This window comes from Patagioenas fasciata, chromosome 3 (assembly GCF_037038585.1).
Source record: "Patagioenas fasciata isolate bPatFas1 chromosome 3, bPatFas1.hap1, whole genome shotgun sequence".
Lineage (NCBI taxonomy): Eukaryota > Metazoa > Chordata > Aves > Columbiformes > Columbidae > Patagioenas > Patagioenas fasciata.
Genome location: NC_092522.1, coordinates 109,620,694 through 109,641,384, shown reverse-complemented (window position 1 = coordinate 109,641,384; position 20,691 = coordinate 109,620,694). Strand labels below are relative to the sequence as shown.

General features: G+C 49.0%; 1 protein-coding gene and 1 long non-coding RNA gene across 2 annotated transcripts; one reads left to right on the top strand and one right to left on the bottom strand.

The window, feature by feature from the left end:
- Positions 1-1,439: 1,439 nt before the first annotated feature.
- Positions 1,440-19,799, top strand: CYS1 (cystin 1). The gene is made up of 3 exons (XM_065834516.2): positions 1,440-1,765; positions 12,622-12,671; positions 18,394-19,799. Exons 1-3 carry the CDS (start codon positions 1,511-1,513, stop codon positions 18,497-18,499), a joined length of 411 nt encoding a protein of 136 aa, XP_065690588.1. The 5' UTR covers positions 1,440-1,510; the 3' UTR covers positions 18,500-19,799.
- LOC139827638 (uncharacterized) lies at positions 3,435-17,903 on the bottom strand. The gene is made up of 2 exons (XR_011738534.1): positions 17,717-17,903; positions 3,435-4,636 (listed from the first exon to the last, which is right to left on the bottom strand). It is a non-coding gene; the product is annotated as an uncharacterized lncRNA (long non-coding RNA).
- Positions 19,800-20,691: the final 892 nt, after the last annotated feature.

Below are 20,691 nucleotides of genomic sequence, written 5' to 3'. Positions count from 1 at the left end.
TAGGGATTGGAAGGGACCTCAAAAGATCATCCAGTCCAATCCCCCTGCCGGAGCAGGAACACCCAGATGAGGTTACACAGGAAGGTGTCCAGGCGGGTTTTGAATGCCTCCAGAGTAGGAGACTCCACAACCTCCCTGGGCAGTCTGTTCCAGTGCTCTGTCACCCTCACTGAGAAGAAGTTTCTTCTCAAATTTAAGTGGAACCTCTTGTGTTCCAGTTTGTATTCATTGCCCATTGTCCTTTTCTTGGTTGTCACCAAGAAAAGCCTGGCTCCATCCTCGTGACATTCACCCTTTGCATATTTATAAACATTAATAAGGTCACCCCTCAGTCTCCTCCAAACTAAAGAGAACCAGCTCCCTCAGCCTTTCCTCATAAGGCAGATGATCCACTCCATCATCTTTGTTGCCCTGTGCTGGACTCTCTCCAGCAGTTCCCTGTCCTTCTTGAACTGAGGGGCCCAGAACTGGACATGCTATTCCAGGTGTGGTCTCACCAGGGCAGAGTAGTGGGGAAGGAGAACCTCTCTCGACCTCCTAACCACCCCCCTTCTAATACACCACAGGATGCCAAGTAGGGGATGCAAACCAAGCAGCCAATTTACCCCTCCACACACTCTCATCCTCAAGGGTGAAATGACAATCTTATCTTTAATAGCTATTTCTTAATTTGAGCAATACCTCCCAGAGCATCCAACGATTGTGTAAATATGTAATTCTTGGAAGCAAAGACAGAAAGGACCCGCTGAGGATTGTTAGGGGATCTGCTCCATGGGCTCAGCAGGCTGCTCAGAAGGAGAGAGTGACTTCAGCCATGCAGATGGGTTGCAGAGGTGTCCAGATGTCCCCTCCTTTACATGGGGGTTGTCCCAAAACTCCACTCCTTTCACCGGTTAGTCCAAGGGCAGAAAATCTCCCTAGCCCAGGAACACTGCCGGATCTCTCACTCAATGCCCAAAACCTGCCCTAGATGACATCCTCCAAGCTGCATTTTTTTTCCAAAGGTCTGCAAGACTCGTCTGCGTGAAGTGTGCTTGAACTTAGCCCAGGATTGCTGTTCCTGCTGCATGGTCCCTGAAGATGACAGCTCCCCCGCTACCCCTTCCCCAGCTCCGGGAGACGTATAGAAGGAACGGGAGGCTCAGGAGGCCTGAGATAACAGGCTGGTTTTGAAAGTGTTTGAGGTAACGCGCTGGTTTTGAAGGTTTTAGAAGGATAAGCAGGGTGAAGCAGCCTGCCTGCGCTCTGGGCTCCAAAAAGCGTGGCTAGAAACCTCCGTGCATCCCTCCCCCGCACCGCTGCTTCCTTCCCTTGGCCTTTGGGGCGCTGCTGGGTGGGATTCTGCGCGCCCCCCCCCCCGCCCCGAAAAAATGAAAAGGTTTTGTGAGACCCGGGCTCTGAGGAGCGGCCAAGAGCCGCGCCCGCCCCGGCCGGGAGCGGCGGCGGGGCCTGGGAGCGCGTCCCGCCGCGCCCCCCCGGCACAGCCCCCTTGGCTCCGGGAGCGGCGGCCATGGGCAGCGGCAGCAGCCGGCGGCGGGGCGCGGCGGCGGGGGCGGCCGGGGGCCAAGCGGTGCCCTCGGGCGGAGCGGCGGCAGAGAACCGAGAACTGCTGGAGAAGGTGCTGGCCGAGTGCGAGGAGGCGGCGGCGCTACCCGCCCCCGCCCGCCGAGCCCCCGCCGGCAGCGGAGTCTCCCCGCCCCGGGACGCCGGGAGCTGCGGGGACGCGGCGGCGGGAGGCGGTGGCGGATCCCCCCACGAGCAGGCGGTAAGTGCCCGGGACCCCGCGACCGGGCGGACGCTCCTGGAGGCGCCTCCGGGACCCCTCTCCCCTGGGGGGTACCCGCTGAAGCGGGCAGCGCTGGCATAGCCGAGGCGAACTGCTGCAGCCGTGGCTCCCTCACACTGTAAATGGCATTAAATTCTTATCTTTGCTGGAAAACCAGGCTCGGTCCCATTTGCTGCTGCTTTTTGAGTTTTCTCTCTGATGCAAGGGAAATACCGTCCCGAAAAGGTCCATCCCCTTCTCCACTTTCCTTGTGCTACCGAAAGTTTCTTTTCCTGTCTTGTGGAAATAGCTCAACTGTATAAAGTACAGCTCAGGCTTTTCCCTTGGTCAGGCTTGGAAACAGAGGTTTAAAAATGTGAACATAAAGCTGCTGTTTAATGTCTGCCAATTCACTGCAATTGCAGTCTGGCTGTTCCTGAAGCAGCATTTCAGTCTCTTTCTGTTTAACAAATAGTGGGTTTGCCTCGGAGGGAGCAGAGATCTATCTTTCGTTTTTTTCCTCTCCGAAAATAACAGTAGCATCTATATCATCTGGCAATAAAACAAAAAATCACTGGCTTCTTTCATCTTAGCTTGGCTTTGGAGGTTGTGTGCTGTTTGTTAGATAAACACTGCTCCACACAGATGCACAAAAGTCGTCAGACTAACGAATTTAAAAATAGAAATCCATATTTAGGGCCCAGGACTCTCTGCCTTGCATGCCTCAGTTTTGCTCTTTCAGAAGTGTATTGTTTGCATTGCCAGGCTGCATGTCCATAGGGTAAGGATGACTTTAATATAAAATAGTTTTGCCATTAGGAAACTTGGCAGCGTTCAATATGAGAAACTCTCTTTTAGACAAGTTAAAAAAAAAAAAAGCATCAAAGAAAATAAGATTTGGAAATGAGAAACAAATAAAGATCTTATCATATTTTTTCTCTCCCCTTTCAACTCCAAACCCTCTTGTGGTGTGAATGGAAGTTCAGTCCAGCACCGCTTTCTCCTCTGAGGGTCTCCCATTTATGAGCAGTCCTGGCTGCCTCCATCTATCTTTTCTTATTGGAATAGAGGTTGCTGATGTCCATGTTTCCGCTGTCTCCACATGTGAATATCATGGCTGTATCTTTAAAAATAATAATTGTATTGGTTTTGAATTTTCATGTGCATAAAGTGGTATTTTAGCTCTGTTCTGAAATGATGTATATTCTGGTTAATTATGTATCAGCCAGGCAACAGAGCTGCCCCCACCTACAAAAATCAGCAGAGAGACAGTATGCCGTGGCCGTAGAATCTAGTGAAATAAGAGAGCAAACCAGAAAGGATGAAGATGTGGCCCCTGAGGTGGCATGGGGGGGTTACCATGCCCAGCTTCCTGCTGCAAACCTCCTCCTCTGGCAGAAATGATGGTGAGGAACCTATAGCTTCTCCTCAGCCACCCCAGCTTGTGTTCACATGTGGAGCAAACCCAGGGTGGGGACACCATCAGGCCTTGCAGCACAGAGGTACCTGTGAGGGCCCTCAGAATTCACCCTGAAGTGGCATGAAAGCTTTGGTCACCCAGCGTGGCCAAGTGGGTGCAGCATGTAGCTCTGCCACCTGTGAGGTGCCGGCGATGCTGAGCATCTTATTTGCCTCCTCATCATGACAAGGGAAGGACAGTTCACATCTCTGGTTGAACCCCAACAGGTTGTTTGAAAGACAGCAAAGAATTACTAGTGTGTTTCAAAGATATTAGAGACATACAAGAGAAGTCTTAAGTATTTTCAGGGCAAACTTGAAGCTCTTCTTGGTAGGACTTCTTTTTCCTGAACCTGAGGTGGTCATGATCCTGTTGAGACAGCAGTGATGGCCTTACCTTTCTGACTCCTCCAGGCCTAAAAAGTCACTAGCCTGAGAGGAGGGAGGAAACTGTTTGCAGCACCAAGTTTTGCCTGTTTACTGGATGCAATTTAGTCTTTTAGGTTGTTGTGCAAGCTGCAGTCCCACCCTTCCCATGAGGCCAGTGGAGGAGGTTTCTGGAAAGGGATACCAGCTTCCTTGCGTCACTAGTTCCTTGCTAGGAATTTTGAGGACAGTTTTTCTCAGTCTTGCCAGCTTCTCAGCCAGGCTTTGTAGTTTCTGTCTTGTGGAGGGAAATTCCTTGCTTTGCCCTGTTCAGCTGTGAAATCTGGGGGACAGGCAAAGAAATTTCAGAGAAGAATGGAGGGGTTGATTGAGCAGGGGTAATGGGGAAAAGATGAGGGAGGAGGAGGAAAGGCAACGAGGGGACATTACAGTAGAAAAGTGTGATGAGAAACAGCCTGTGGAGGAGCAGATTCTGGCCGGTGGGAGGTTTGCTGCTCACCAGAAGAGAGACGTTACCTGCAGGTAGGACTCAGATCTCTGCTGTCACAGTTGGGTTTCTCTTGGCCGTTATGTGCATCAGCATTGGGCTTTCCTACCTGAACTCCCATGCGCTTTGTCACCTAGCAGCAAGCTGGCAGCGCCAATGGGTGGTCAGGCCAGGTGGCAAGGGCTGGTGGAGAGGGACATGGCTGCATTTAAAGGCTTGATCCACCTCTGTTGCATTCATATAGTGCTTGGGAGTGAAAAGGGTGAAAGCACAGCAGAACAGGCTGGGAACCAAATCCTGATGGGGAACCCGATCCCAGCTTGAAGCAGACCCCAGTACCTCCTTATCATCATCAAACATCCATTTTCAGGTTTTGCCTCAATTCCAGATGGTCGTATGTGCTTTTTCCTCACTTCTTTGCAAAGCACAGAAAAAGTTTTAGTTGTTTTGAATGTGCTGCCAGAGCACGGAGCAGGGTGGCAGGTCTCCGTGGAAGCCATGGGAGAGGCTGCAGCCTCAGGTATTTCCACATTGACTTCCTGAAATGGAAAAATTAAGCAGACATGTTAGGGTCTTGCTTTTAACAGCTTTTTCCATGGCACTGTCTGTCCTTCTGACTGGAGACGGGATGTGATTACAGTAAGCCGACCTCCCCAGCCGCAGTGCAGCAACAACACGGGTAGAGGGTGTACTAACCGTCTGCCAGAGGCACAATCGTGTACTTTCAAAATATACAGGTCTTCAAAGCTCTGCCTGTTTGGTTTTTTTTTTTTCAGGCAGATAAATGTTGTTTCTGCAGGTTGGTGTGGCACAGCACCATCTCACAGCTGGCTGGTCCCAGCTGCAGACATGTAGGAGTCCTGTGGGGACATTTAATGTGACACCCCATTAGTTTCTTCTAGGAACTCAGGTTTATTTTTCTACTCTTGTTAAAATATGCTTCCCCCAACAGCAATTTAATCTTTATAATTCAGTGCTGTTTGCAACTTATTTTAGCATTTTCTTCCTGTTCACCTTAATGGTCAAAAATGCCCTGGAGTCAAGACCTGGCCTTCTCCACGGCAGGGAGCCGTGCTCCATGGGCCAGGTGCTTCAGAAAAGGTCTTTTTTCCAGCTGAACAATTGGCACTCCTTGAATTCTAAGCAGTTAAGGGAAAAGTCCAAAGTCAGATTATTTCAGATCCTACAGTTGCTGTGCAGGTGTGGGTCTAGCAGTTGAGGAGCAAAAGGTCTTCCTCTCTTTCACTTTATCTTCCATGTCTTTTTTAAAGCACCTGAAATTTCACCAGAACCCAGCAAGCAGTGACTGTGCTGTCCTCTCAGCCACTGTAACTCTCCCAGCACAGCTGTATTGCAGCTGGACTCAGAAAACTGCAGACTAGTTGGTTTTTTTCCCCAACATCACTCAGCAGAGCACGAGTCGCTTTTGCCCTGAAACCATTCCTGATCTATTATAAAAACTAACCACAGGGCATGCGCGGAACAGCTGGCAGCTGGTGTTTGAGTTGGCAGGAGAGGAGAAGCGTGGGAACTCCCCGCATCCCTGCCCATTTCCCGTGCACCGCCTGTTCCTAATTCCTTGGCTGGCCAGAGGATGTTGCTGCAGACCGGAGCAAGGCTGGGAGTGCTTTGCCTAGGATGCAGCTGGGGCTACATGTCCTGCTTGGTACCTTCTGGCATGTTAGGTAAAATAGGGATTTTTTGGTTTGGTGTTTTGTTTTTGTTTTTTGTTTGGTTGGTTTGGGGGTTGGTTGGTTGGTTGTTTGGGTTTTTTTCCCAGTGATAACTCCAGCTGCATGTTCATTAGACGCTGTTTTCAGCAGTGATGACTGGCTTAGCCACCCACATCGTTTGCTGGCATCGCTGGAGGGTGCTGCCCTTCTGCTGTACCAGCTCAGCCATCTGCAGCTCTGCTGCAAACTGCATCTGCGATGCACTCCGGCTGACATCACCTGCCACCCTCCAGGGGAGGGGATTTTCATTTCAGCTCAGACAGGCCCTCTGGTGCAGTTTGCAAGGTGTTCGTGAAGAGGCATTTGGGAGGAGCAGAGGCAGGGAAGGAGGCACTAGCTTACATCCTGCAGAAAAGCAACTCTGCAAAACCACAACCCAGCACTGGCAGGGGACAACACTGCTCCCATGTAGATGTTTTAGGTGGCTCAGCCACTGTCTAGTTCTCCTGTATGATGGGACCACTCAGGGTCTATATCTCTACTCCATCTCAGGGCTATGTCTCCACAGGTACACCATACCGTAGCAGCTGCCTGGCATCAGACCATGATGGTCTGCCCCACTGAGATGCTAGGATGTTCCCTGGTATGGTTTTGGCCAGGGTGAACTTGCAGTCTCCCAAATAACACTTGGGCATAGCTCAGGGACCAACAGAGGGACCATCCTCAAGAGGCAGCTTGAATTTGATCACCCAGTTTTGGAAATGATGTGACTTTAACAGTTGAGACTGTAGTTGAGCAATTATTTCAACACAGCTCAGAAACAGCAAAGGTACACGGCCCCATATTGCCCTGTGGGTCCCAGGAGACAGTGTTCTCACCCAGCTCACCCACAGCTGCCAGAGCTGACAGAAGGAGACAGACAGAGGGTGAGGGCTGACAAGGACCCTTGAGGAACACCATCCACAGCTCCCACCAGGCTTAGGGAGCATGAAGCTGCACCCTGGGAATGCTGGTTCATGCGTGAAGTAGAGAGAAATAATTCCTTCCTCCAGCTTTCCGCTCCACCTTGCTCCCACAAGCTGCTGCCCCAATGTAAAGGACGGCTGAACTGCGTGTGTGACGGCTGTCAAATCACTCCACCTCACATCTTGTTAGGTTAAATTAATCCCAAGTACATGCTGGGTAAGTTTAATATCCAAGCCTTTAAACTTGGAGGCAGTGGCAGTGTGGGGCTTTATAGCACAATAGACCCCAGCACAATATGCCCACTTTAGAAACAGGGTGGAAAACAAGGAGACACACTGCAGTGTGGATGGGCAACAAAAAGATGACTGCAAGCTGCAGAAAGGAGCAGCTGACTTCATTTATCTCTTAACAGGGCTTGGGCCAACCAGGCCAGAAACTACCCGTTTAGCTGCAGGATAGGAACCTGTAATATTAAAGTGTCATGACGTGCACATCATCTTAACCCACATAAAGGGCTCGTGCTAATTATCTGCTGAATTTGCAACATACACATTACAGCAATCCTGAGTGAGCTGGGTGGGTCAGTTTTATGATGTCTCACTGCTTGGGACAGCCCCTACCCTGTGTCCTGCCAGTGCACAGTGTCACACGGGCATTGCAGAGCCATACACCCTTTGCCCTTCATGAATTGGGAGCAGCTCCCAAAGAATGGAGGCTCTGATGGTGGTGGAAAGGCAGATGCTGGAGGTGCCCTTTGTTTTTACTCACCACCAGTTTTTCCTCACGCACCGGATTAAATGTCAGTAGAGATCTACCTACGCCAATGCTGAACCGTCTTGGGAAATAAGCGTTGTTGCTGACAGAACTCTCGGAGAAGGTGGGAGCTGATTTTGCAGAGAGAGCAGATTTTGCTAACCAGAGCTGCTCTGTCCTGATGACTAATTAATTCTGTCTTCCACCCACACAACACGTATAGCTCGTAATGTGGAGGAGTCAGCCACAAGGGAACTAAAAAAGACAACGTATTGTACAATTCAAACCCCTCCCTAAAATGATCCAAACCCATCCTTTGCCCAGCAGTCTTGGAGGCTGGGTTCTCGCTGTGGGAAGAGCAGCATCAAAACACTCCTGAAGAACTGTATTCCCCTTGGTGCTGAGGATGAATGATGTTCTTCATCTGGTGAAAGAAAACCGGGGCCCAGTGGGTGATGGTGATGACAAGGACGAGGGGCTGTGTTGTGGGGTGCATTCCCAGGAGAAGTCAGCCCTCAGAGCTCAGCACGGCCTCCTCTTTGCACTGCAGCTTGCTCTTGTTACTTATGGGAGATTGCCAAGAAATGTTGCTAAATAACCAGGTGGGAGCTCTCTTCCCTCACCATCAGCTTTCTCACAGCCTCATGTGGTGGGCTGACCCCAGCTGGATGCCAGGTGCCCACCAAAGCTGCTCTGCCACTCCCCTCCTCAGCTGGAGAGGGGAGAGAAAACAAAATGAAAGGCTCGTGGGTGGAGATAAGGACAGAGAGATCACTCACCGATTACCATCATGAGCAAAAAAGGCTCAACTGGGGGAAATCAGTTTAATTTATTACCGATCAAATCAGAGTAGAATAATGAGAAGTAAAAACTAAATCTTAAAACGCCTTCCCCCACCCCTCCCTTCTTCCCAGGCTCAACGTCACTCCTGAATTCTCTGTCTGCTCCCCACAACAGTACAGGGGGATGGGGAGCGTGGGTTGTGGTCAGTTCGTCACACATTGTCTCTGCTGCTCCTTCCTCCTCAGGGGAGGACTCCTCGCACTCTTCCCCTGCTCCAGTGTGGGGTCCCACCCATGGGAGACAGTTGTCCATGAACTTCTCTAACATGAGTCCTTCCCATGGGCTACAGTTCTTCACAAAATGCTTCTGTGTGGGTCCCTTCCATGGGGTGCAGTCCTTTAGGAACAGACTGCTGCAGCGTGGGTCCTACACACAGATACAACTCCTGCCAGCAAACCTGCTCCAGCCTGGGCTCCCCTCTCCATGGGGCCACAGGTCTGCAAAGAGCCTGCTCCAGTGTGGGCTTCCAATGGGGTCACAGCCTGCTGCAGGCATCCACCTGCTCTGGTGTGGAGTCCTCACTGGGCTGCAGGTGGATCTCTGCTCCTCTCTGGACCTTAAAGAGAGAAGCCAGAGAGTGGTGGTCAATGGTGCGGAGTCCAGTTGGAGGCCAGTATCTAGTGGAGTGCCTCAGGGGTCAGTACTGGGGCCAATATTATTCAATATATTCATTAATGATTTAGACGAGGGAATTGAGTGTACTATCGGCAAGTTTGCTGATGACACTAAGCTGGGAGGAGTGGCTGACACGCCAGAAGGCTGTGCTGCCATCCAGCGGGACCTGGACAGGCTGGAGAGTTGGGCGGGGGATAACCTGATGGAATTTAACAAGGGAAAGTGTAGAGTCCTGCATCTGGGCAGGAACAATCCCAAGTTCCAGTATAGGTTGGGGCATGACCTATTAGAGAGCAGTGTAGGGGAAAGGGACCTGGGGGTCCTGGTGGACAACAGAATGACCATGAGCCAGCACTGTGCCCTTGTGGCCAGGAAGGCTAATGGCATCCTTGGGTGTATTACAAGGGGGGTGGTCAGTAGATCGAGAGAGGTCCTCCTTCCCCTCTACTCCGCCCTGGTGAGACCCCATCTGGAATATTGTGTCCAGTTCTGGGCCCCTCAGTTCAAGAAGGACAGGGAACTGCTGGAGAGGGTCCAGCGTAGGGCAACAAAGATGATTAAGGGAGTGGAGCATCTCCCTTATGAAGAAAGGCTGAGGGAGCTGGGGCTCTTTAGTTTGGAGAAGAGGAGACTGAGGGGTGACCTTATTAATGTTTATAAATATATAAAGGGTGAGTGCCATGAGGATGGAGTCAGGCTCTTCTCAGTGGCAAACAATGATAGGACAAGGGGCAATGGGATCAAGCTGGAACACAAGAGGTTCCACTTAAATTTGAGAAAGAACTTCTTCTCAGTGAGGGTAACAGAGCACTGGAACAGGCTGCCCAGGGAGGTTGTGGAGTCTCCTTCCCTGGAGACATTCAAAGCCCGCCTGGACACATTCCTGTGCGACCTCACCTAGGCGTTCCTGCTCCAGCAGGGGGATTGGACTAGATGATCTTTTGAGGTCCCTTCCAATCCCAAACATACTGTGATACTGTGATACTGTGACCTCCATGGGCTGCAGGGGGACAGCCGACCTCACCAGGGTCTGCACCACGGGCTGCAGGGGAATCTCTGGTGCCTGAAGAACCTCCTGCCCTCCTTGTGCACTGACCTGAGTGTCTGCAGAGTTTTGTCTCTCACATATTCTCACTCCTCTCTCCAGATGCAGTTGCATGGGTTTTTTTCCCCTTCTCACCTATGTTATCCCAGAGGTGCTACCACCATTGCTGATGGGCTCGGACTTGGCCAGCGGCAGGTCCATACTGGAGCCATGTGGCATTGGCTCTGTCAGACATGGGGGAAGCTTCTGGCAGCTTCTCACAGAAGCCACCCCTGTACATCCCCTGCTGCCAAAACTTTGTCATGCAAGTCCAATACACCTTGTCTCCACTTGGACTCAGGAGCTGTTTCCAAAAGCAGTTCAGGCTCTTCCAGAGATAATAAAGTGTTACCAAAGAGCAGGGGCTCTTCTGAAAAGGAGTGCCTTCTGATGGGTATCAAAAGATGTTACAAGTCTTTAACAGAGATTTAGTTGGTAATTTTAAGCAAACATCTAGGACATGAAAGACCATGGATAGCGGACACCTTTCCCAGCTCCAGAACTGGAAGCCGCTTAGGGCTCGCCTGGAGGAGGTGTTGACCCAGTGCCATGAGAGAGGTGTCTTTGCTGCTGCCCCCTCATCTGCTCAAGCGTGGGAGCCAAAGGTGACCATGGCAGCACAAAGCCCACCCAAGAAGCAGGGAAGAGCTGAACAGTTTGCTGACAAGCAGCTATATGCCGAGCACTGTCTGAGACCTCTGTGTTTAAACCTCAGTTCCTGTCCATCGATATGAGAAGCAGCTAAGGAAGGAGTGTAGTGAAAACATCTCCTCTCGGATAAAAACTGGGTGCCGTGCAATAATGACGGACACACAGGCAGGCATTTCCAGCCAGCAGACAACATATACAACCCTGACCAATATCAGCTGATTTAAATCAGACCAAAACTGTGCCTAAAGCCATCATTGCTGTACTAGTGCTGCTTATAGAATGTTATCTTCCCTCCATAGATCCCATGCTTACCCGCACCAGTCCTGTGCACTGCTGGACCTTGAGGCAGCACAGGTTTGAGCTATTTCAAGAGCAGATACATGATCTTACTGAGGAATCGCTTGATCCCATCCAGCACTGCAGAAATACTGCACAGCAGATGTACAGGCGATGGCTCTGAACTGCAAGCTTTTCCACACCACTCCCCGGTTCCTTTGCTTCTCTTTCATCTTGTACAGAAAAATCTTTTCCTCTTTTCCACATTGATGGAACAACTTTTCATTTCTGTTTTCTGGAAGTCAAGTTCTTACTTTGGTTCCTTGTGCTACCTGTTAAACATCTGTTAGTGTCATCATGAGATTCAGGGTTACTTGTGTGAAGGAGGCCCACCAGCTTTAGGATGCAGCTCAGAAAAAACAATGTCAAGCCAAAATGGCTCTAGGTTTGTGCAAAGCTGCAGCCCTTGTCCCTGTCCCCCTTCCTTTCCCTGTGAGAATACAGCGAAGAAGTAGAAAAAGATGAAAGTTATATTATTTTCAGTAGCATCCGCCTTCAGTGGGGGGTCATTTTATTATTGGTCCAGCTGGCGGCTCAGACAGACACAGGGTCCCATCATCTTCCCATTCTAAATGGCCCTAGGTTTGGATTTGGTTGCACCCCTGGTGCCCCATTGGAAACCTGTGGGCTGCCAGCACAGGGAAGGTGGATGCTTCACTCCAGATGGATGATTTTGGGAAAAAGCCTTTGTGAAAAGAATTTGGTCCATGTTGCCATAACTTCCTTCCTTAGTGGGTATTTTTGTACCACTACTTGTCAGCGTGCGGAGCAGTGTGTATTCATGAGAAATCTGGGAGGTTTAATGAATTAACATTCAGTGATTTTGATTCTGTAGCCTGCAACCACCCAGCTTCCCTGAATGTTGAAACAGAGCTAGCAGAATGGTGGTTCATAATGGGGACTCCCTTGTACCGGTGTTGTCTCTACAGAGGTTGTTCAGGGGTTTAAACCAGAGCAAGCATAACCCAACATAGACAGAGATGGGTTTCACAGAAATAAATAAGGGTTTGGGTTGGCAGCGACCTTTGATGTTCATCCAGTCCAACCTCCCAGCCATGGGCAGGGACACCTTCCACTAGATCATGTTGCTCAAAGCCCCATCCAACCAGGTCTTGAACACTTCCAGGGATGCAGCATCCACAGCTTCTCTGGGCAGCCTGTGCCAGTGCCTCACCACCCTCATAGTAAAGAAATTCTTCCTTTTGTCCAATATAAACCTGCCTTATTTCACCCAAAAACCATTGCCCCTTGTCCTGTTACTACAGGCCCTGATAAAAAGTCCATCCCCAGCTTTCTTATAAGTCCCTTTTAAGTACTGGAAGGCCGCAATAAGGTCTCCCCAGAGTCTTGTCTTCTCCAGGCTGAACAATCCCAGCTCTCTCAGCCTGTCCTCATAGCAGAGCTGCTCCAGCCCTCTCATCGTCTTCATGTCTCTCTTCTGGCCCCTCTCCAACAGGTCCATGTCTTTTCTGTACTCAGGGCTCCAGAGCTGGATGCAGGACTCCAGGCAGGGTCTCCCCAGAGCAGAGTAGAGGGGCAGAATCACCTCCCTCAACTTTAAAGTGTTGTAACTGAAATATATCACTTTTCTTTTTATTCCCAGGCTTTGTTAACCAGAAGCTCACAAGACCCAGAGACCACCAACAACCATCAGTGAGTATTCCCTGCTTTCATTATATCTTCAGGGGGAGAAGGCAGCTGGAAAGAAGGGACCATAAAGAGAAAGCTATTCCTGCATGCCTCCCAGTGTTCAAGAAAAAGGCGGGAATGATGTCAAATGGTTTAGAGCCCTAAATAGTCTATCCTCTACCTATTTGCCAACCTAAAAAAATCTAGGAGCTGTGCTGCCTGAAAAGATCCAGCTCAAGTACAGTATAGAGATTTGTTCCTGATCATGAGCAATGCAGAATTTATGATGTCTACATGTCAGAGAAGCACCTTGAAGGAGCTTGTAAAAAGCTGATGAGGATTACTCCAATGAGTAGCTCAGACAGTGGTTCACCCACTGGTCATCTGTGGGCTCTGCACCATGTAGAGAAGGAGAATAACGTCTCTTTGCTCTGCAGGAGTCATAAGAGAAAACCTATGAGACACTCCAATGATAGAGACACGAGTGTCCTTCAGGGACAGGGGAATGTTTGGGACCTACTGTACTGGCTACCAAACAAAATAAATCTGAAATCTTCCACAAGCAAAATCTGCCTATCAGACTGTGCTTCCAAGTCTACCTGCACCAAGAGCACAGAATCACAAAATGGTTGAGGTTGGAAGGGACCTCTGGAGATCATCTAGTCCAACCCACCTGCTAAAGCAGCTTCACGCAGAGCAGATTGCACAGGAACACATCCAGGCGGGTTTTGAATGTCTCCGTAGAAGGAGACTCCACAAACTCTCTGGGCAGCCTGTTCCAGGGCTCTGGCACCCTCAAAGAAGTTTCTCCTCATATTCAGATGGAATCTCCTGTGCTTCAGCCTGTGCCCATTGCCCCTCATCCTATTGTTGGGCACGACTAAAAAGAATCTGGTGCATCCTCTTGACACCCACCCTTGATCTCTCAGCCTTCTCCAGGTTGAACAGACCCAGGTCTCTCAGTCGTTCCTCATAAGAAAGATGCTCCAGACCCCTAATCATCGTTGTAGCCCTCTGCTGGACTCCCTTCAGTAATTCCTTGTCCTTCTTAAACTGGGGAGCCCAGAAAAATGGGAACAGTTTGATACACGTGTTAAAGAAACCCAGATGAAACAACAAGGTTTGAAAAAACATTTTATACCATCATTTCCTTATGCTAAAGAGCAACTCTCTTCAATGTTAGGCTCTGACTGTCATCCAGCTCCTCTCCTCCTGCAGCACTTGAGAGCAGACTGATCTGCAGGTGTGACCTGCTCACATTGAGCTGCGCTGGGGGATGTGGCAGGAGAGCCCAAGCACCAGCCACCGTCGTCGCTTCTGGTTTGGGAGCGCTCAGAAAACATGTCTGTCCCTGCCCCTCCCGACAGTGAGGCTCATAGGAGCACTCTCGCAGGGACTGTGGGTTCTCCTGGGCTCTCCAGCCTCCTCGCTGGGCTTTGGGCTGGGGTGGCCACTGAGCAACTCCTCTGAGGGTGCACAGACACCCCCACTGAGCTCCCCAGCTCCTCACCCCCTGCCAGGACTTTCTTTCTCCTTCCGTCTTTGACACACAAAGCAGAGACTTGAGATGGCAGAAACTGGTTCCTGACCTGGGATGATGGATCAGGAATTTATTTTCATTTAGATATTATTTACTCTATACCCATTGCAGAGCCCCATAGAGCAGCTCATGTGTGAAGTGCCTGTAGAGCACATGATAAGCAGGGCTGCAATTTCTGCTGGCAAGAACTGCATGCAAACAGTTTTTTGGAAATGGTCCAGCACTCAGCAATACTGCAGTTTGAAGAAATCAAATCAAACCAAGCCCCAGAAACAGTGTTTAATATGCATAGGTGTCTCATCATTTATGTTTCTGTGGCTGGAATTATTCTAAATAAGCACTCCCGTTACAAGGAGCAAAAATTAGCCTTGTCTTGACAGAGTTGCTGACTGAAGAAATTCCCATAAAGCAAATTAAAGAGGAAATAAGTGTCAAGCAGGGGAAAACAAAACAGAACAAAACCAAACCAAAAAAACCAAAACCTAGACATGGAGATATAATACTATCTACCAAGAGAGCAGCCACACAAGATAGATGCTGTAGGTGAGCACCTCCTGTACTGCAGATATTCTTGTGTGACACCATGTAAGCATCTAAACCAGGCCCTAGTAAATACCTTCCATGTGCATGGGAACACAGCTGGATGTGTTCCTGATCATGCTGTGTTGCCTCTCATTCCCCCTGCAATTCTTTTGTGAACCACTCTCTAGCATGGGGCAGTGCACGGACAGTGCAATGGACACAGCCCAAGAACGCTGTAATGATCTTATAATTGCTGCCAAGGCTCACGTCCCTGGCAGAGTTACTGGCGTGTTGTTTTGACCCATCTTTCAGCTGCAAGGTCTTGCAGAAGGCATTTTAATGATTAACCCTGGACTTTCCCATTCTCAGCAAAACAATAACAAACAATGGCCTAGATTTACCCCAACCGAATTTTCAGCCACTTAACTCAGGTTTCTACCTAGGAGGTTATCACCCTGGCCACCCATCAGGGATATTGTCACCAGAGCCTGCAGGCAGGTCTCTCCCACTCCAGGCAGCTGCTTGACACCAGGTTCACAGCACTGCCAGCCATCCCCACCACTGAGGAGGTTGGCACGCCATGCCCATCATCTTGCTCAAGGTGCTTTTGCTCACTTTTGAACTATTAGGCCCTTTGCATTTCCTTCTCTTTGTATAGCTCCTTGTCTCTCTATTAGAAAAAATAAATTCCTCATTCCCTTAATAATCTTTAAACACAGAGAGGCTTTTAGCTGAAATTGAGCACATTTCTTGCTTTCCCCTTTGCTGAAGCCTCTTAAGTCACTTTTGTTGCTGCTTTCTAAACTTCTTCCAAGCTGTTAATAACTTTAGTAATGAGATACCCAGAAGTCTGCACGGCAATCTTGATGGAGTTGCATTGGCTTTTTTTCTTTGCTGTCCTACCATGCTGCAAATTCTCCTCTGGAATGCTTTTCAGTGAGCTCTTTCTCTCTCACCGTTGCTCCTTTCTAGGTTTCTCTCTTCCTGCAGAACAGCTGGAGTTTGAAAAAATTTCCCCTCAATGTACTACTAACCTGTTATTTTCTGAATCGGAAAATCTAACATCCCTCAGCTGGATTTAATGTGATTGCAAGCTCTGATCTGCAGGGTGTCAAGAAGAGCAGCAGCAATGGGCCTCCTCTCCTGCTGGAGGAGCACAGGAGCAGGCTTGTGGTGCACCAGCTCCTGTCCTGCCCACATCCTGCGCTCAGGGTTTCCCTGCCACAGCCTCTCCCGTAATTCCAGGACTAGCAGAAGTGGCTTGGCAATGGAGCTGCCCCTCTGAGATCAAGGTTCAGGCTGGGAGAGCCTCAGGAGATCTCCAGTCCCGTTCCCTGCTCCGAGATGGATCAGGCCAGACTTCTCAAGGCTTTGTCCCATCAGGTCTTGGAAAACTCCTAGGATGAAGCCTACACAACAACAGGCTGTTCCTCTGCTTGCTGTCCTCAGGGTGGTGAAGTTTCTAATTTTATCCAGATGGAACCTCTCATTTTTTAATTTGTTTCTGGTATTCCATATCAAATGGTATAGAACTGCGCCACAACAATAGAGAGAGAACATGAGTAGCAAGTCGATTTTCTTTTGCTCATGGAATGAAAACAGCCCTGTCTGTTCCTGTTAACTCTAGAATGTGCATGGTAAATGGGTTTTTTGTCTTTTTAAAAACATATCTATGTTTCAATAAGTTCAAATTTTACCTGTCAATTTTCTCCCGTGCTTGAAGGTCACCATGCAAGCCAAAGCATCAAGAATAATTAACAGTGGGAAATTATGTAACCGCTAAGAGAAACAATGACTCTTCTGTGGGCTCCCAAGCAAGCTGCCAAGAGCTCTGACTCTAATTCATCACGTAATTTAAAATTAGTTTAAGGATTGTCACAGTACAGAGTTTAAATAAGTAAGTTGTGTGTTTAAGTCAGATTTCTACACGCCCTTTTCCTGATTCTTACAAGGAATTTGCTCTGTGGCTGCTGGTGTATGGTTTGAGCCCTTGGACTTTTAGCTTTCTTCCCAGCTCTCATTTACTGCAGTGGAAACTGGGTTGCTCACATCTCATCAGAGGGAGGAAAGTGAATAAAAGCAATAAACAGAAGAGTCTTGCTAAACCCTACTTGCTGCCAGTAGAATTTGCCATCAAGGGCATGGTGCAGTGTAAATAAGCATAGGACACCCACATGACCCAGCTGCTGCCACTCCAGCGGGTCGTCAGGTGGCTCCAGGATAAACACCAAACTATTTGTGACCCGCAGGAGCCACAGCGCTAACACAGCCAGGTCAGAGAGGCTGGATGGGCAGGAGCCTCTCTGGCCTGGGCAGATACCAGCAGAGGTGCAGCTGGTTGGATGCTGTTTGCTTCGCAGTGACCACAGAAGGACACTGGCTGATGCCTGCTTGAGGAACACTGTGAATGCTTCCTCACCCAAGGAAAGCAGTTCCTAGCTGTCAAAGACAGCTGAGGGTTTATGAAACCACCTCCCCTGTAGGAAAAAGTTTCCCTAGAAAGGCTCTTTTCTTCAATTCTGATTCTACGTTTGCTTACCTGCATTGGGGCAGCTCGTGTGATTTTCTCTAATAAACAAGTCCTCAGCTTTTTCACTGTAGGTTGCTAATGACCAAATTAATTCGAGCTGCAAGAGCAAGGATGAGAGAGATCTCATCCTTAGGGAAATGGCTACCTAATGAGTCAGAGACAGAGTTAGAGCCACGCTACTGCATATTAAATTACCTCTTCTTCAGCAAACAGCTAATTGCCATACAAAACCATTGCTTTATTGCTTATTTGTTCTTTACCAGTGGATGATCGCAAAGGAAGCCCACCAGTCTCAGGTGACAGGGCATGGCAGAGCACTTTACAGTTTGGATTTGCCAGCTCAAGTCTCCCCTTAGCTCTGCACCTCACCATTGCCACATTTCATGGAGCCATGTGCTCCAGCTTCCAGAGATGACAAGCCTGATGCCCAGGTTTCTTACCTCCCTGTTCTCTACAAGGTCAAGGGGGAGCACTCACTTGTCAGTTGCTGTGTCCTCTCTTGAGTCCTGAAGGGCAAGATCGAGCAGACCTGTTTGGTAGCATGAGACAGAGGGTCAAAGCTTGTGGAAGACTTTTCACTGTTCTCCATCATGTAGGTAGAGGCAGATTTTCATTGTACCCAAAATATACCACATCTGACAATACCAATAAAACCCATGTCAGTTCACTTTGAATTGTACATGAATTCTCACTTGTACGAGAGTTGTGCTGACGTAAAACTAAATAAAAGACATAAGAGCAGTTTGAGGGAGCAGAGTTCATGTTTTGGTTGAGAAGCGCTTCACTTACAGGTACGAACAAAAAATCTCTTTCTGCATAAAACCTTAAAACTAGTAACTAGCATAAAGGTTATGCAGTGCTTTAGCTGGGCCTTGAACCTAACTCACCAAAAGATTCTGGGAATTTGATCTGGAGCGTTGTAAAGACTGTACTGCAATGAACTCACAGACTAAAATAGACGCCAAGTGATAGCAAATGTCAGCAAGAGATGTGCATGTGGGGTATGAGAGCTAGACATGACAGTATCTGTGTCTCAGCAAGCCACATGCAGCTCGATCTTTCCATTCACAAAAAAAATGGAGTAAGGGTCATCTTGTGCCTTCAGAGCTTGTTTCTCTCTCATGACACCAATAACTTGTTCCCTTTCCCAGCAGGTGCCCACAAAGAGAAAGCAAGAAGCCAGCAGGGCAGTCCACAATCTCATACGATTACTCGGAGGAGGAGCTCATGGCAAGCATCGAGCGGGAGTACGGCCGCTGAACCCAGCCCCACACCACAAAACTTCAAGCATGTTCCTGGAAGCCCAGCTGGAGCAAAACTGCTGCTGATAAATAACCCTTTGCACAGTGAGACGGGATGGGAGAGGTGGGTGGTGAAGGGAGGTGAAGCATGAGAAGCAGTGTGGGTGTTTGTGCAGCACAGGGCAGAAAGCCCTCCTGGCCAGCTCTGAATGACAGCACCAAGATCCTCACCAACTGCTGACTTCTGATCTGTGCCGCTGGAAGACGGACCAATTGATCTTGCAAATCAATATTTAGAAGCTCATTTCTAAATGGAATTTAAAAATGAAGATGTGCTAGAATTGAAGTGTCATACTTGAAGAGTTGAGATATGGTGCTTTGAAGGAAGATCTTGGTTTTTTTTCTCAGCAGGGAATAAAATAGGGTAAAATAATTTGATTCAGATCTCACTTAAAGGGGTGTTACATGAAATCCATGTTCCTGCCACTTAGAACAGGCCAAATTCACTCCTTGTGCTATGCAAGCCTCTGATCCAGGTCTGAGTTTGTCACTGTCTCTTTGAACATGGTCCTCTCCCCCATGGGATGTAAGATGAAAACAGGAATGAGCCCACCATCCAGTACACAAGCAACATCACCCCAGAGTTGAACTCCCACCATTTAAGCAAACAAGGCTCCTGGGAGCCATCAGGGAGCACAGGATTTGCACAATCCCTTCAGGGTGGGATCCCAGCACTGATGTGGTACCTGGGGCTCCTTGGCGTGGATCCTCCAGTGAAAGCAGGAGGCACGGCCCCAGTGCTGCCTCGCTGTGGCCAGCGGTCATGCGTCTTGAGAGGGACTTGCACACTACTGCAGAGCAGCTCTTTGCAATCAGCTTTCAGAATTGCCAGTCCTGGCCTTCTTGTTTATTTCTTGTAGGTAACCTAGAAGAAAAATCACCATGTTACTATTAGCAGACTGCAAAGTAAAATAGAAAGTTGAGTCTCTAAAGAAAACCCTATCTTTTCAGTGCTCCCTGGCAGGGAAGACTAGTATTTTAGTGTTTCTGTCTTTATTTTACCTGCATCTTAATGTATTATGAGTAGCTGCTTATTATCAGAAGTAGAAAAATACCTTACTTCTGTCTTCAGCTGAAGCATAAAAGACACCAGATGAAATCTTCACATAGGCTGTGTAAATGCAAGAGGAAACAGCAGGACACACTTTAAGATGATGTATTTTAACTTTGTAATTCCTGGTATCTGTGAAACAGAAATAAATGCATCCGTACTCTATGTAGCCCTCAGTAAAGGCATCAAACATTGTTTTGGAAAAGGCTCTCTGGCTTACATGGTGAATTGTCTTATGGTACCTGCCAAGACTAAGCAAAATACATCCTTGGAGGATGGCGAGAGGGGTGCCATGAGGCAGACGCTAGATTACACCCCAGCAAATGCGCTCATGCTCCAGCTGTCTTCCCAGCAGCAGCCCCAGTGAGGCCACTGCCTGAGGGCTCAGGAGCCACCGGCAGCCGCAGCACTGGGCAGCAGAAAGGGAGCTGACCTCTGGCAAAGCTACGTGAGCTTGGAGGCAAGAGCTCCCAGCACACCAGCTGGGGTACTTGGATACCTCAGTGGCCCAGAAGTAGCTGGAGCAGGGAGCAGAAGTCCCTGCATAGCCTGGGGAAATTGAGTGGGCCCTCTGGAGCAAGGGCTCTCCAACCTGTCTAAAAAAAATCCAATTTTGAATGACAGCACTTTATTTTTTGGCAGGAACGGTCGTTTCTAGACCTACTAATGCTGCTGAGCTGTGTCAGGAGTACAGTTTCTCTGCAGCATGTCACGTGTCAGTGGACAGAGCTCATGGAGGTTGTATTAGTTTTCAACAGCTTTCAAAAACTTCCTGGGGTGAGCAGGATGTGCCTGTGGAGAGCAGAAAAAACACAGGAGAGCTGCTGACACCAGCACTGTAGGTGGCCATGGCACTCCATACTTTGTTTTGCTTTAATCACTGTTTTAGATTTCCCTCTAATCTGGATTTTGTTCTTTTGGCCAGGACCTGGCTTGTGCCAAGGCCCCCAGAGCGTTTGGCACACATGGGGACATGCTTCCAGGAGCTTGGTTGCTCTTGGTGGCCTCCAGTGACGCAGCAAACCAGAAGGACAGCCACAGTGCTGTCGGACCATGCTGTGACACCCGCAGGCAGGACATAGCAGCAGCTGCCCCCTGCA